Raw genomic sequence first — 13767 nt, 5'->3', positions numbered from 1 at the left:
CTTTCTGATTGTACCACAGACATAAAACGGATTATATGCTTCAGCTATGAGGAAGTGCAAGTTTAGCGATACTGTATACTTGAAAAAACTGAATTCAGGGCTTGGTTAAAGCCAGTTGCTTACAACGTATTTGAAACCTACTGCTTCTTATGCAAGAAATCAATCAAACTGGGAATGTTGGGTGTACAGGCGCTGGAGTCTCATGCAAAACGTGAGAAAAATCTAACTGCTGTGAAGGGTCTCAGTAAACGACACCGATCAGCCAGTTATGGCGAGTATCTAGCGGCCCCGGCCCCGGCCCCGGCCCCGGCCCCGGCCCCGGCACTACCTCCACACTGCCTAGGCCAGACCCACACGGCAGCTCCGCAACTCCCGTAACAAACTGTGTCACTTTTGGATCAGAGCCAACAGAGTGGCGGTGCTCTGGGTTAGGGGTGCATGATATATCGACTTAATATCGTTATCGCGATATCACGTTGCGCAATATTATTTCGAAAGTGTCACAATAAGTATGCAATATTTAGTTTATTTTGTGGAGCGCTGCGTCCCGTCCGTTGGCTGTGTGGCTTAGTTGTGTTTGATTTAGAGCTTGAAACACTATAATGATCATGTTTCATTGGCCAGTTACCGTGCCACTTGCACATGTTAGTGCACTTCAGCACACGGGTCCACTACGTGACAAACCCTATGGAGCGTACCACGTGAAGTGTGTGCATATTTCAACAGATTGACAGTGTGAATGAAGAAATAGATAGAGACAAAAAAACGGAACGAATCATGAGTGCATGATACTTTCCCAAAAAAACCTTTTTGCTAGTGGCACAAAGTACGACAAGAACTTGAAGAGACATACTGAAATCACCAATGCTATAACATATTATTTGGCCAAAGATATGATGCCCATCCACACAGTGGAGAAAAAAGGCTTCAAGAAGCTTCTGAATGAACTAGACAAACGGTACCAAATCCCATCCCACACCTATTTCTCCCAGGTAGCTATCCCGCAACTTTATAAAAGGCGGTGCAGGCAGAGTTTGGAGTCGGATAGATTGAATATTTTTCATTCACGACCGACCTGTGGTCCAGCCGTACTACGTTGCCGTATATAATTCTCACTGTGCACTATATTGTTATGAATCTATGAATATTGTTACGATGCGTTTTCCCGTAACTTTTGTAATTTTACATATGTTTAAAAATATCAAAATTAATATCGATATTGTAATATTCATAATCGATATTGCAATATCACATTTTGTAAATATCATGCAACCCTACTCTGGGTCCTCCACACGGTGATTAGACACCAGTCCTATAATGTGAATGAGGAAATCGGGGAATTATTTCAGACGATGTTTCCGGACTCTGAAATCTGACAGTTTTTTTTGTTGTTGTCTTTTATGTCATGATATAGGTATTAAATATCATTCATAATGGTCTAAAAAAAATCGCATTTGATGAAAGTCTTCACATTTTCTTTTGTTTATTAATCTGGTTTTAAATATAATTGCAGTTAGCATTAACATGTTCTAGAAAGTTTTGAATTGCCACCATTTGTCGGTTGTACCTTGAAACACACAGGCACAAACTAAACAATATAGCTAAAGGACAATTCATTGTTTTATGCTTAATCATTGAAGCCCATCTCTGTCCCTGCTATAAAGTCTTCTCTCAGCCAATCATCAGCAAGGCCAAACCCCAGCTGCTCAAGACCCACTTCCTGCCTTTGATGGACAAACTAAAAAAAGTGAGTCTCGTCATTTCATTATGTAATATAGATTGTTATGTACCTCATCATAATATTGGTGGACTTAAATAACACTTACATCATATCCATATTTAGTGTTTAAATGAAGAGAAAGCTGTCTATTACTGTGTCCTGTAGAAAGCAGCGGTCGTGCTGATGGATGAGGAACACAGCAAGGCAGAGGGGAGGGGTGAGATGTCAGAGACAGAGCTTCTCATCATGGACCAGTTCACCATACTGGTCAGAGACCTGTATGCCTTCTACCCTCTCCTCATACGATTTGTTGACTACAACAGGTACAGTGCACTGATTGGATGGTTCCACACTTGTCGACATATTCTTGAGCATTGCTTTTGAAAGAACAAATAGGAATTGAAAATGACCTCCATCACTTTCAGTCTGATCAATTACAATAATGTGATACTTGCCTATATGTCCTGCAGATGTTCTGTATAACTAACGCTAAGCTGCATATTTGCTGTTAAAAAAAAAAAAAAGGATACAGATATGGACACCAATAGTCAGTCTACAACATAAGTACTATGCTTAAAGGTGCCCTGTGGAGTTTTCTTGTAAACAAGTAGTCTCGCATTGCCAGATCTATCTCCACAGTCTTGCGGAGGAGGGTCTGACCCCCTTCCTTATTCCTGGATAGGAGAAAAACGTGCTCTGGTTTATTGTCATTTCTTTAAACCAATCACAATCGTCTTGGGTGGCGCTGTGCTGGACGGAGTGAGCGTGGCTCTTCAAAATAGTCTCGGGGAAAAAACTTGTTTGGGTGGAACTTTTTCATCCCAGAAAAGAAAACGCCACATACGATTTATTACGAAGTATTTTAAATCCAGCATTGTTTACATTCATGTTTACTAGCTTGCAGTCTTCTTCTTCTTCTTCCCTGCCTTAGATGGCACATTGCTGCATATCTTGGCACCTGTTGATTAGGGTTGGGTACCGAGACCCGGTGCTAATAGTGCACCTGTGCCTAAACGACTGTTATCTACCGGACCGCATAGCAGCGTGGGTTTCGGTGCCTTATTTCGGTGCCACTTAAATGCCTCCACTGCCCTCTGATGCTCCCAAACAGATGTTACAGGCAACCGAAGCATCGCTGCATGTGACGCTAGTTAACACTACACTTGGCAGCAGGTAACGTTAGCCTACCGTTAGCTAGTCGCTGGTTTGAACACGGTTAAAATGCTGACAGGTTTAGTTTAGTTTAGTTTATTAAGGATCCCCATTAGCTGACGCCTTGACAACCAGCTAGTCTTCCTGGGGTCAAACACTACATTTAGTCAAACAATATTAAAACATTTCATAACATATACAGAAAAGGGTGTAAAGTGTGACTGTATTTCACTGTCCAACACTGGGACGTACAACCGTCTGCAGTTAAAGACACAAACTAGCTGCACTACATGGCCACTGCCTGCTGTTGTGGGAACAACCCAGACGGGACAATGGTGCGTTTTCTTGAAACTGGTAAGCCTTGTGGTGTATTCAAAGGTCTGGTAAAAAACCCTTTTCCCATCTGGTGGTTGTTTTTGTGGTTTACCAGCAATTTACTAGTCAAATAAGTTATTGTTATATGTTATTTTTATTACATTTTTAATAAATCATTTAAATTTGAACATATGGCCTTAGCTATAAACAAGCCGTTCTTTGATGTCGTGAACGGTCTTTAGGTGCTCATCCTTTGTAATCTTTTTTTCAAGTATCAGTTCAGTCACCGTTCACGGTATCGGAAAAAACCCCAATCGATACCCAGCCCTACTGTTGATCAGTAGGATATTGTAATACTATTGGTAGGACTGTGTGTTGCGTCACCTGCGTATGCATCTGTGTTGTCCTGCGTGTGCACGAGAGACAAACGGGGCGCTCTCATGGAAAAACAGCTCCATGGAGCTACTAGAGGTCTGAAACTCCACAGGGAACCTTTAAGTAGTGCCACTATCACTAAACTGCCTTGCTATACTGACAGGGCCAGATGGCTGAGGGAGTCCAACCCAGCGGCTGAGGAGCTGTTCCGTATGGTGGCCGAGGTTTTCATCTTCTGGGCCAAGTCTCATGTAAGAAAATCACTGAGGATGATGCACAAAAACACAACAACATGCTGCTGATTTAAAATGTCACAGTGAGAAGTAGACAAGGGAGCACTGGACCAGATCTAATGGTACGTGTAACCGAGCACATATTTTATCGGGATTTTAAAACTGCACTTATTTGTGTTTTTAATAATTAATATAGACTCCCTAAAGAGGACTGGTTGTGCTGCTGATCCCACTGAGAATCAACAGTCTAGACTTGTGGAAGTGCAGATCACACATTATCCCTAGGCCCAGAAAAATATTACCATAAATCTCAACGGTAGAAGAGAAAAGGTCCAGAGTGCTCAAAAGTTCAAACAAATAATAAAGGCGCTCTTTGGAAGGGAACACAAAAGATCAGTAAAGAAGGTCCAAGTCACTCTTCTGGCAAAAAGTTAAAAAGCCTTTATTTAGATGGCTAGTTCATATTGAAATTGTTAGTACGTGTTACGACCGGCTCACAACAAAAGACGGAGATGCACAGTCAACTTAATAATAATGAAGTGACATTTATTAAATAATAGTGCAAACAGAAAGGTGATGAGGTGTGGTTGTCAAGATCAGTGATGTATGAGAGTGTATGGATGCAGTGAACAATGTGTGGTGCATGTTGTCAGTAGCTAACAAAGGAAACAACTAAACAGAATGAAATCATGATGGTGCTCGGTCAAGGGAGTGCTGCACACTGGTCTCGGGGCAGGCGGGGTTAAATAGCCTGGGAGGACTGGCCAGGTGCTCCCAGTCATCTCATTATCGCCTCAGCCACAAACCTGCAAGTTCACAAGACAGACGACAGTATACATGCACGACAACAGGCTCAGGGCCGTCACAACGTGTTAAAACAGCTGCCCCATTTGTAGATACAAGATAATTTGCCATCACCTGAAAAGAGCCAGTAAACTCAGGTAACAAAAGCAAAGTATGACCTCCAGATGGCTCTACAAAATATTATAATACATACAATACATACAGGGTGGTTGTTTGTACCACTACACGCGGGTTGTTACTCCGCTCTATTTTAACATGTACTAACAATTTCAATATGAAATAGCCATCTAAATAAAGGCTTTAACTTTTTGCAAGAAGAGTGCCTAGGACCTTTCTCCTTGTTTGATATCTTAACAGTACTAACAGTCTACAGCCATGCTAGCAGCTCTGACAATGCTAACATGCTGATTTTTAGCAGTTACAATGTTTACCATCTTCATCATTTTAGCTTAGCGTGATTGTAATATAATGTAATTTTATTTACACAAAGCACAATTAAACATTAACTTTGTAGAAAAGAAGGAGAGATGCATTGTACCAGAATTTAGCACAATTTCTATTTTCCACCCGTAGTCCCTGGGCAGGTAGATTGCATGCTAACATTTGTCAATTAGCATGAAAGTCACAGTACAGCTGAGGCTGATGGGGATGTCATTTGTCCTGCGAGTATTTTGTCATAAATTATTGGATAATTTACAATTTTGACCTGATGACGGCGCTAGGCAAAAAGTGAATGGTACGAAACTGTACTAGATTTCATGGCATTCCATTCATTACTTACTGAGACATTTCACTTAAAACCATAAATTCCCGACCTGCTGGTTGTGCTTGAGGAAAAGTCAGGTGAGCCCCAAAGTCAGTAGGTTTTTTTTTTTTTTTTTTTAAAAGATAATTTTTCGAGCATTTTAAGCCTTTATTTTGACATGAAAGGGAAGAGAGAGAGGGGGAATGACATACAGCAGAGGGCCGCAGGTCGGAGTCGAACCCGGGCCTGCTGCGTCGAGGATAAACCTCTATATATGGGCGCCTGCTCTACCAACTGAGCTATCCGGGCACCTGAGTCAGTAGGTTTAATCCTCTGGGGATCATGAATGTCTGTACAAAATAGCATGGCCATCATACAGTATATTTGTTGAGATATTTCAGACCGGACCAAAGTGGCTGACCACTCAACCAACAGACCGTCAGACATTGCCATCACTTAAAACCACCAAGGCTTGTAGTAAAGGTCCCCTATGGTAAAAAGTGAGATTTCCATGTCTTATTTGATTATAATATGATTATAACCAAGTTGAGGAGTGAGGAGAAACTGTGCCTTTAAACTAGATGTCAGGACTTTCGTAAGGTTGTGATGTCACAGACATTTTTGTGTTAATCATTTGAACAGCTAGCCAGAATATGAAGGCACAAAAAAGTTTTTTGACACATGCTAAAAATGCCAGCCTATTGGAATGTCCTGTATATTTAGGTATTAAATATATTATCAATAAATATGTAAGTCAGGATTACTATACTATATCAGTCACCTGCAGAGGGAAAAGACTAAACTCTTATTCAGAAGCTGCTTAGCAGAACTAAACCCCACTCAAACAAATTAGTTACACTTGCTGACTTGTGATCTCAAATGACCACGATGTGGAAGGTCATAGTTTTTTACTTGTCACTGACCATCACACTGTATTTACAAATCTTATTTTCAACCCAAGGCTCTGAAGCTAACACAGCATCCGACAGCGTATGAGCGTGGAGTGATAAATGGTTGCCATTTGGTCATCTTTCTGCAGAACTTCAAGAGAGAAGAGCAGAACTTTGTGGTCCAGAATGAAATCAACAACATGTCCTTCCTCATCACTGACACCAAGTGTAAGATGTCAAAGGTATGGACACATGGATAGGAATGAATCACGGTTTACATATCAGAAGTGTCCTGTCCTTTGCTTGTTAACGTCTGTTTGTGTCAGTGCACATTTAGACATTAGGAAGACCATAACATGACACTTAATAGACCCGTGTGTGCATTTCTTGTCTATTGATGTTTGACTTTGCCTCAGGGAATAGTTTCGGACCAGGAGAGGAAGAAGATGAAGAGGAAGGGAGATCGATACTCGATGCAGACGAGTCTTATCGTTGCCACTCTGAAGCGCCTGCTGCCTGTTGGACTCAACATCTGTGCCCCCGGGGAACACGAGCTCATCGCACTGGCTAAGAACCGCTTCACCCAGGTAGGAGAAACGAGAGTATGAAAATTGCTTGTTTTCTCACATAATACACTACGACGCAAGGTCAACATGCCCTGGATTTATTTCTGTTACCCGGCTTCGCCAAACCCAACAACCACAGTCCCACTCAAGGTGTGACACGACGGTGGTTATCAACCTGTTCAATCAACCCAGGTTTTCCCAATCTAGCGACGAGCACCATCACATAAAAGGAGCAGTGTTTGCACCATATGACCAGGGGCGTTGCACATAATTCTGGGACTTATGGATGAGCAGTCTCTGTGGGCCCCCTTCCTTTTGGTCCATGTCTCTCAAGCATCTTTTAAAATTTCAGTTACGTCTGCACCTTTACCTCCCAGTCTGCAAACAATTGTTTCTCACTATCATCAGAGCAACCTTCATTCCCCTGGCTCTCTTCACTTCCATCATCTTCTATTACCTCTTCTTGCTCACTATCTGCTACAAGACAAGCATACATCTGCTTTGAAACATACAGGATTGATATTGTCCTCTTAGCCTGCTTATGCTACAAACGATTGCCACTTTTTGAGAGCTCACCTTGTCTCACATCCTCAACAGTAGGAGATGATGAGGGACCTGCCACTGCTGCACTCTCTGTAGTGACATCGCTTAGAGCACCTTTAAGCTGCAAAAGCAACAAGGCTTTTTTACCAAGCGTCAAGACCAGCTTTGTGATATCCCACAAAATCGCCAAAAACAGTAAGCCATTTTCTGAAGGGGAGTTTATTAAAGAGTGTTTGGTGGACTCTGTTGCGCTAATATACCCAGAGAAAAAAGAGACGTTTGAGAACGTGCCGCAGAATTGAGTTTAGCCTATTGGTCCAGCCCTCCACAATAGAGGATGGATACCCGACCCGAGCCCGACGGGACGGGCCGGGTTTGGACAGATATTTAGAAATGATGTTCGGGTTCGGGTCGGGCTCGGTCACATCAGTGCGATAAGGCATTTGTTGTAAAATGGTGCTGCGGCTCCTTTAAGAGAGCTCAGCGTGTGTGTGTGTGTGTGTGTGTGTGTGTGTGTGTGTGTGTGTGTGTGTGTGTGTGTGTGTGTGTGGAAAGTGGGCAGAAGAGAGAAAGAGGAAGCAGACATGTAGATGCGACCGGAGCAGAGTTGTTGGAATAACTTTAAGTTTTGTACACAGTGTGTGCGGTGTCCGAGATAAACCCCAGACTGAAAGCCAAGTTCATTCATCTGCTCTCCAGAAACGGGATTTTAACCCCGACGTTATTCACCTCCGAGTGACGAGTCTCCCTGGTTTTCTGATCACGGTCGGAAACGAAGCGATCAGGAAAGGTTAACACATTGAACATTTTAAATTAGACAGCTTATTAACGTGCGCTTGTTGCCCCGTGTGTGCTGATGCCTCATCTGTTGACATTTCTGAATGCCTTCCTACAGTTGCTTAATAAAAGCTTTCCACACAAACAAACGTACATGTGTCATTAGTATGAGAAAAAACTATATTTTAACTGTGTCGGGCCCGGACATAAATATCTTAATGCCTGTCGTGCTCCGGTCGGGTTTGGTTACTGCTGTGTCGGATGCGGGCCGGGCTCGGACTGAAAAATGCGGCCCAATCCGCACTCTACTCCACAACAGTCCCTGTTTCTCATGTGGCCCCTTGGGAAAATGAATTGCCCACCCCTGGACTAGAGTCTATCATAGGTCTAGATGAAACGGGTTAGGCTACTGAGAATGTTATTTTTCATTTGAATGTTTATGCCGCGGCCGGAAAATTAACAAGCGACATCATTGCGTTATAATCGATTATGGTCGGTCACTGCATCGATGCAGCATCGTCCATGTCCGCATCCCGATGCATCGATTATTTCATTTATTTCAACACCTCTAGTTATAATGGCATAAAACATAGAAAGGAAAAATGTAAGTTAAATATCTTTGATAATTTATTTTACAAAAATAGAAAAACAGAAGATGGACATGTAAAATGCGAGATTTTGATCAAGTAGTGGTTTTTTTTGGCTAAACTTTGAACTATTGTTTCTACCGAGATGTATTCACGGACGCTCGGACATTTGTGAATTCGACGAACAATATGTTTTTTAAGCTTCTTTCTATGGTAAGTGTTTTTAGCGATGTTTTATATAAAACATGCTTTTTCAAACCTGCCAGTGGGTTTTTGGGTAATTAATATTAGCTTGATATTAGCTTAAACCATTCAAAGTAGTTGTGATTCTGCTCCTTTTCGCTCACTTTGCTTTCTTTCCCTTTCCTTTTTTCTTTTCTTTTTTGTGACCCCGATTTTACTTTCTTGAACTGTGTCAACTCAAGGCACGTTGACACGCATCAGCAGAAGATCAGCAGTCACTTGGGTCAGATCATTAGCCTGTTCTGTTAGGGGTAGCTCCCTCTCCAACCTGTGTGTTTGTCTGTGTGTCTCTGTGTGTGTGGCCGTGTGTTTCCACTTGGAGTGCTGGAGGCGTGTCCTGGAGGAAGTAGGTCAAGGGGAGTGGCCGATTCACCTGCACAGCCGTTTTCTTCTCAGCTGCAGCTCATCTACTACAATCACCCAGCAATACTTAAGATCTGGCTGATTCCCCTGTCGGCGCCAGTTCGTTATCAACACTCAAGTGTGTCCGCTCCGACCTGCCTCTGCTGTACCTACAACCTCCAGTCTCACCACCAGCCGAATTTTCCGCCTGTGGAAGCCACTCCAACCCAACTCAGCCTGTCCGCCTCGATACTCAGCCTCCCTGGATCCTCCTCTCTCAGCTCGGTTCCGCAACTCGGACAGCCAGGAATCCCCTCGCTCCTGCATTATCCTCACTCTTCAATTGAGTATAACTGTTTGTTCATTAAAACCTTTACAAACCACTCTTTCTGTCTGTGCGTGTGTAATCTCTGCGTTCTGGGTCAGAACAAACCCTAACCTGTTAAGAGACGAATCCTCGTGCCAGGTGGACTAAAGCATTTTGCGTCTTTTTTAAGGGGTGATAGTGGCCTCGGAGAGCCTCCACTCTTTTTTACAAAGTTCAGTCTCTCAACCGATTTATTCAGGCAATTTTAATTTAGATATGAGTTATGACATTACTTGCTTAGAAATAAAACATTGCAAAAATATTATTATAATTATTATTATTATGGGTAATCAGTCCCACTTTATTACACTTTTGCATTCCATAAACTTTCGTTGCCGTAGCCTTTTCTTTCAGTTGGCAGGGGTAAGCGATCGTGGGTGATGTAAAAACCGATGTGTCCCGTTGGCAACAAACGGCTCAAGAAGCTGACAAGGATAAGTTATTGCCTCTGCTGACAATCTATATCTTAAAGATCCCATGACATGGTGCTCTTTGGATGCTTTTATATAGGCCTTAGTGGTCCCCTAATACTATATCTGAAGTCTCTTTTATATAGACCTTAGTGGTCCCCTAATACTGTATCTGAAGTCTCTTTTATATAGACCTTAGTGGTCCCCTAATACCGTATCTGAAGTCTCTTTTATATAGACCTTAGTGGTCCCCTAATACTGTATCTGAAGTCTCTTTTATATAGACCTTAGTGGTCCCCTAATACTGTATCTGAAGTCTCTTTTATATAGACCTTAGTGGTCCTCTAATACTGTATCTGAAGTCTCTTTTATATAGACCTTAGTGGTCCTCTAATACTGTATCTGAAGTCTCTTTTATATAGGCCTTAGTGGTCCCCTAATACCGTATCTGAAGTCTCTTTTATATAGACCTTAGTGGTCCCCTAATACCGTATCTGAAGTCTCTTTTATATAGACCTTAGTGGTCCCCTAATACTGTATCTGAAGTCTCTTTTATATAGACCTTAGTGGTCCCCTAATACTGTATCTGAAGTCTCTTTTATATAGACCTTAGTGGTCCCTTAATACTGTATCTGAAGTCTCTTTCCCTAAATTCAGCCTTGGTGCAGAATTACAGCCACTAGAGCCAGTCCCACAATGAGCTTTCCTTAGGATGTGCCATTTCTGTGTCTGTAGCTTTAAATGCTATTGAGGAGGAGAGGGGGGGGGGGCAAGGTGGAGGGTGGGGGTGTGGCCTTGACCAACTACCACTTTGCTTGTTTGAAAGCCATGATGTCTCTCTCTTTCTCATGGGTGGGCCAAATTCTCTGGGTGGACAAAGCCGAGAAAGGGGAGGTAACCTTTCCCCTTATGATGTCATAAAGGGAAGCTTTCAGATAGTTTAGGCGGTGCTTTTACACCAGTTGATCTCTAATCTGGAACATAACCTGCTCCCGAGGTTAGGTGTTCAGCATAAGTTACCATGGCGATGTAACCCAGTAACAAGTGACCCACCGTCGTGATACACAAAACCCTGGGTTGAACCTGAAGTTAAAAAAAGACAATGTTATGCACATCCATGTAGTTGCTGGTTCAGGACAAAGTGCAAATAAGGCACACACAATAAGGTGTGCCTCATTTGCACTATCAAAGTATTGTTCCGGAGCATTAAGCTGTGGTGCATATTTTATCTTCTTCGGACCTAAAGTTACCTCGGTAACCCCAAATCTTGCTTCGTAGTATAGGCCTCAGGCTGCTTCAGAATAACAACACACAGCCCCAAAATATGTGTCTGCCATGCTTGTACATGTTTCTGTACATGGTAACACTTTATTTAATTTAATCTTTTAAAGTTATTTCCAATTCCTTTTTAAATTTCAAAATATCTGTAAAGCACTTTGAAACTCCGTCATGTATGAATTGTGCAGGTTGTGATAATTTAATATAGCAGCCAAATACTGCATACATATTTTTTGCTTATATCATTACAAATGTTTTATGTCATACAAGGCCTGTTATGTTAAATATGTAATGGTTATCTTTGTCTCACAATGGAGCGTACATTTACTCTGTTCACAGAAAGACACAGAGCATGAAGTACGAGAGATCATCAGGAACAATCTCCATTTACAAGGAAAGGTAAGAATACTTTGAGCTTTAATAACACAGTCCATGTACTGCAAGTATATTTGAGATAAACTGAACATGACGTCATACTTTATATTTACACAACAGATGACTTAAAAAGGGTTGGTAGTGGATAGTCTGAATGGTAACGGTGGTCGGCAGGAAGAATTTGTAATAAATTTGTAATTTATGTGATCTCAATGAAACTGAAAATGAAGTTCATTTTGCTTTGTATTGTCCAAATGATCATGCTTTAAGATATCAATTACAAAGTAAAAGAGATGAGGCAGGATATAGATCTGTTAGTGTTTGTTTTTTTTAACATAGAACATTTTTATTTGCAGACTTTTTAGAACAAGCATGGGCTAAAAGAAAGACTGCTTTGTATAGATGATTCCTGTTATTTATTTACTTATTTATTTATGTTTCTGTGGCTGTAGTTTTGTTTCATGTATGACATGTTTAATTCTAGTTTTAACAATTTATGGGTTACACTATTGTGTTGTGACTTCTGTAATACGTTTTCTTTATTCTTTATTTTGTGCAAAGTAGAGTATGTTGTGTGTGGACATTGGAGCGGAAGCTGTGGATGAAATTACTTTGGTATTGGTGTCATCCGTGTGCAATGGGCCACTTAGTTGCATGACATGTCAATAAAATATTAATTCATTCATTCATTCATCTCGTAACAGCTCCAACATTTGGTTCACAATTTAGCTCAAATCCACCAAATATACATTTGACCTGAGTGCTTATAGAAGTGCACAGCCTCGACACACATTTGAATAGATGTCCTCAGTGACTGTATGTGTGTGTCTTGTACAGCTGGAGGACCCAGCTATTCGTTGGCAGATGGCCCTATACAGAGACCTCCCTAATCACTATGAGGACACCTCTGACCCAGAGAAGACTGTGGAGAGAGTCCTGGAGATCGCTCATGTCCTCTTTCACCTAGACCAGGTGTGTGTGTGTGTGTGTGTGTGTGTGTGTGTGTGAGTAAGTCACAGTTCTATGTTATGATATTTGGGTTGATGTACTGTACATATGTGCTCCTCCTGAAGAAGACCGGCTTTATTAAGGAGAAGCTGGCCAGCAGAAGAGCTAATGTCATTGGCCATTATTAAAGGTGCCCCAACTGAAAAATTAGACACAAGCATGCCTACTGTTTGAAGACAATGATGTTTACAAATGCACTTTCGCATCGCCAGTCTGGCTAGTCCACAAAACATTCTGGGATGGGAGAAAAACGTGCTCTGGTTTATTGGCATTTCTTTAAACCAGTCACAATCGTCTTGGGCGGAGCTAAGCCCAGACGCAATTACAGTGCCTCTGCAAAATAGCCTCGGGAAAGAACTTGTTTTGGTGGAACGTGTACGTTCAAAAGTAGTTTTAGTCGTGCAACAGAAAACTCCGATTGGACAGATAGTCTAGCTAGCTGTCTGGATTTACCCTGCAGAGATCTGAGGAACAGTTAACCATAGTCCTCACAAATCCACCGGAGTTTAGAACGCCAACACAAAGGAAGAGGAAAGTAACGGACATCCGGTGGATCTTCCAGTGACAATGGAGCAATCCCCTAAATGAATCATTGTCGATATAGACTACACTTCGCCTAACCAGTTGTCCTAAAGATGTAGGCTATATGGCCTCCAGACGGTGTGCTGCATCAGAAGAAAGTCTGCAAATGACGCGGCGACGTAAGCTCTTCTCGCCTTGACCTACCCGCATGTGAAAACGAAATGCTTTTGTCACGTCGTAGAGAGAGAGTAACAGGCTGCGGCTAGGGATTAAAAAGAGGATGGAAAATACTGATTTAAAGGGGAACAATGCAGTTTTTTACCTTAATTTACCTTAACTGAACAGCTTCGGAGTCACTGGAATGGTTATATGACTTTTTTGGGTTGAATGGTGGTCGTCTCGCTTCCCCCTAGCGCCTGTGAGCGGAAAAACCAGCTTTTGAAAAAAAAAAAGCCAGAACTTTTGGCCTCAGCGTCAGGAAGTATGGCGTGATGTCAGGTCTTGCCATGTAACGA

At 42.0% G+C, this 13767-nt stretch overlaps 1 protein-coding gene across 10 annotated transcripts in view; it reads left to right on the top strand.

The window, feature by feature from the left end:
* ryr2a (ryanodine receptor 2a (cardiac)) overlaps window positions 1-13767 on the top strand; it is a 239497-nt gene that overhangs the window by 172295 nt on the left and 53435 nt on the right. For all 10 annotated transcript variants that reach the window (XM_031323968.2, XM_031323970.2, XM_031323967.2 and 7 more), the window contains 7 exons: window positions 1665-1747; window positions 1886-2043; window positions 3726-3813; window positions 6384-6476; window positions 6651-6821; window positions 11687-11746; window positions 12560-12694. In XM_031323968.2, coding sequence (XP_031179828.1) covers window positions 1665-1747; window positions 1886-2043; window positions 3726-3813; window positions 6384-6476; window positions 6651-6821; window positions 11687-11746; window positions 12560-12694 — 788 coding nt within the window. The remainder of the gene's footprint in view (window positions 1-1664; window positions 1748-1885; window positions 2044-3725; window positions 3814-6383; window positions 6477-6650; window positions 6822-11686; window positions 11747-12559; window positions 12695-13767) is intronic.

Source organism: Sander lucioperca, chromosome 22 (assembly GCF_008315115.2).
Source record: "Sander lucioperca isolate FBNREF2018 chromosome 22, SLUC_FBN_1.2, whole genome shotgun sequence".
In the NCBI taxonomy this organism is placed as follows: Eukaryota; Metazoa; Chordata; class Actinopteri; order Perciformes; family Percidae; genus Sander; species Sander lucioperca.
Note: the sequence above shows the minus strand (reverse complement) of the source record. Positions and strands in the feature narration are given on the sequence as shown.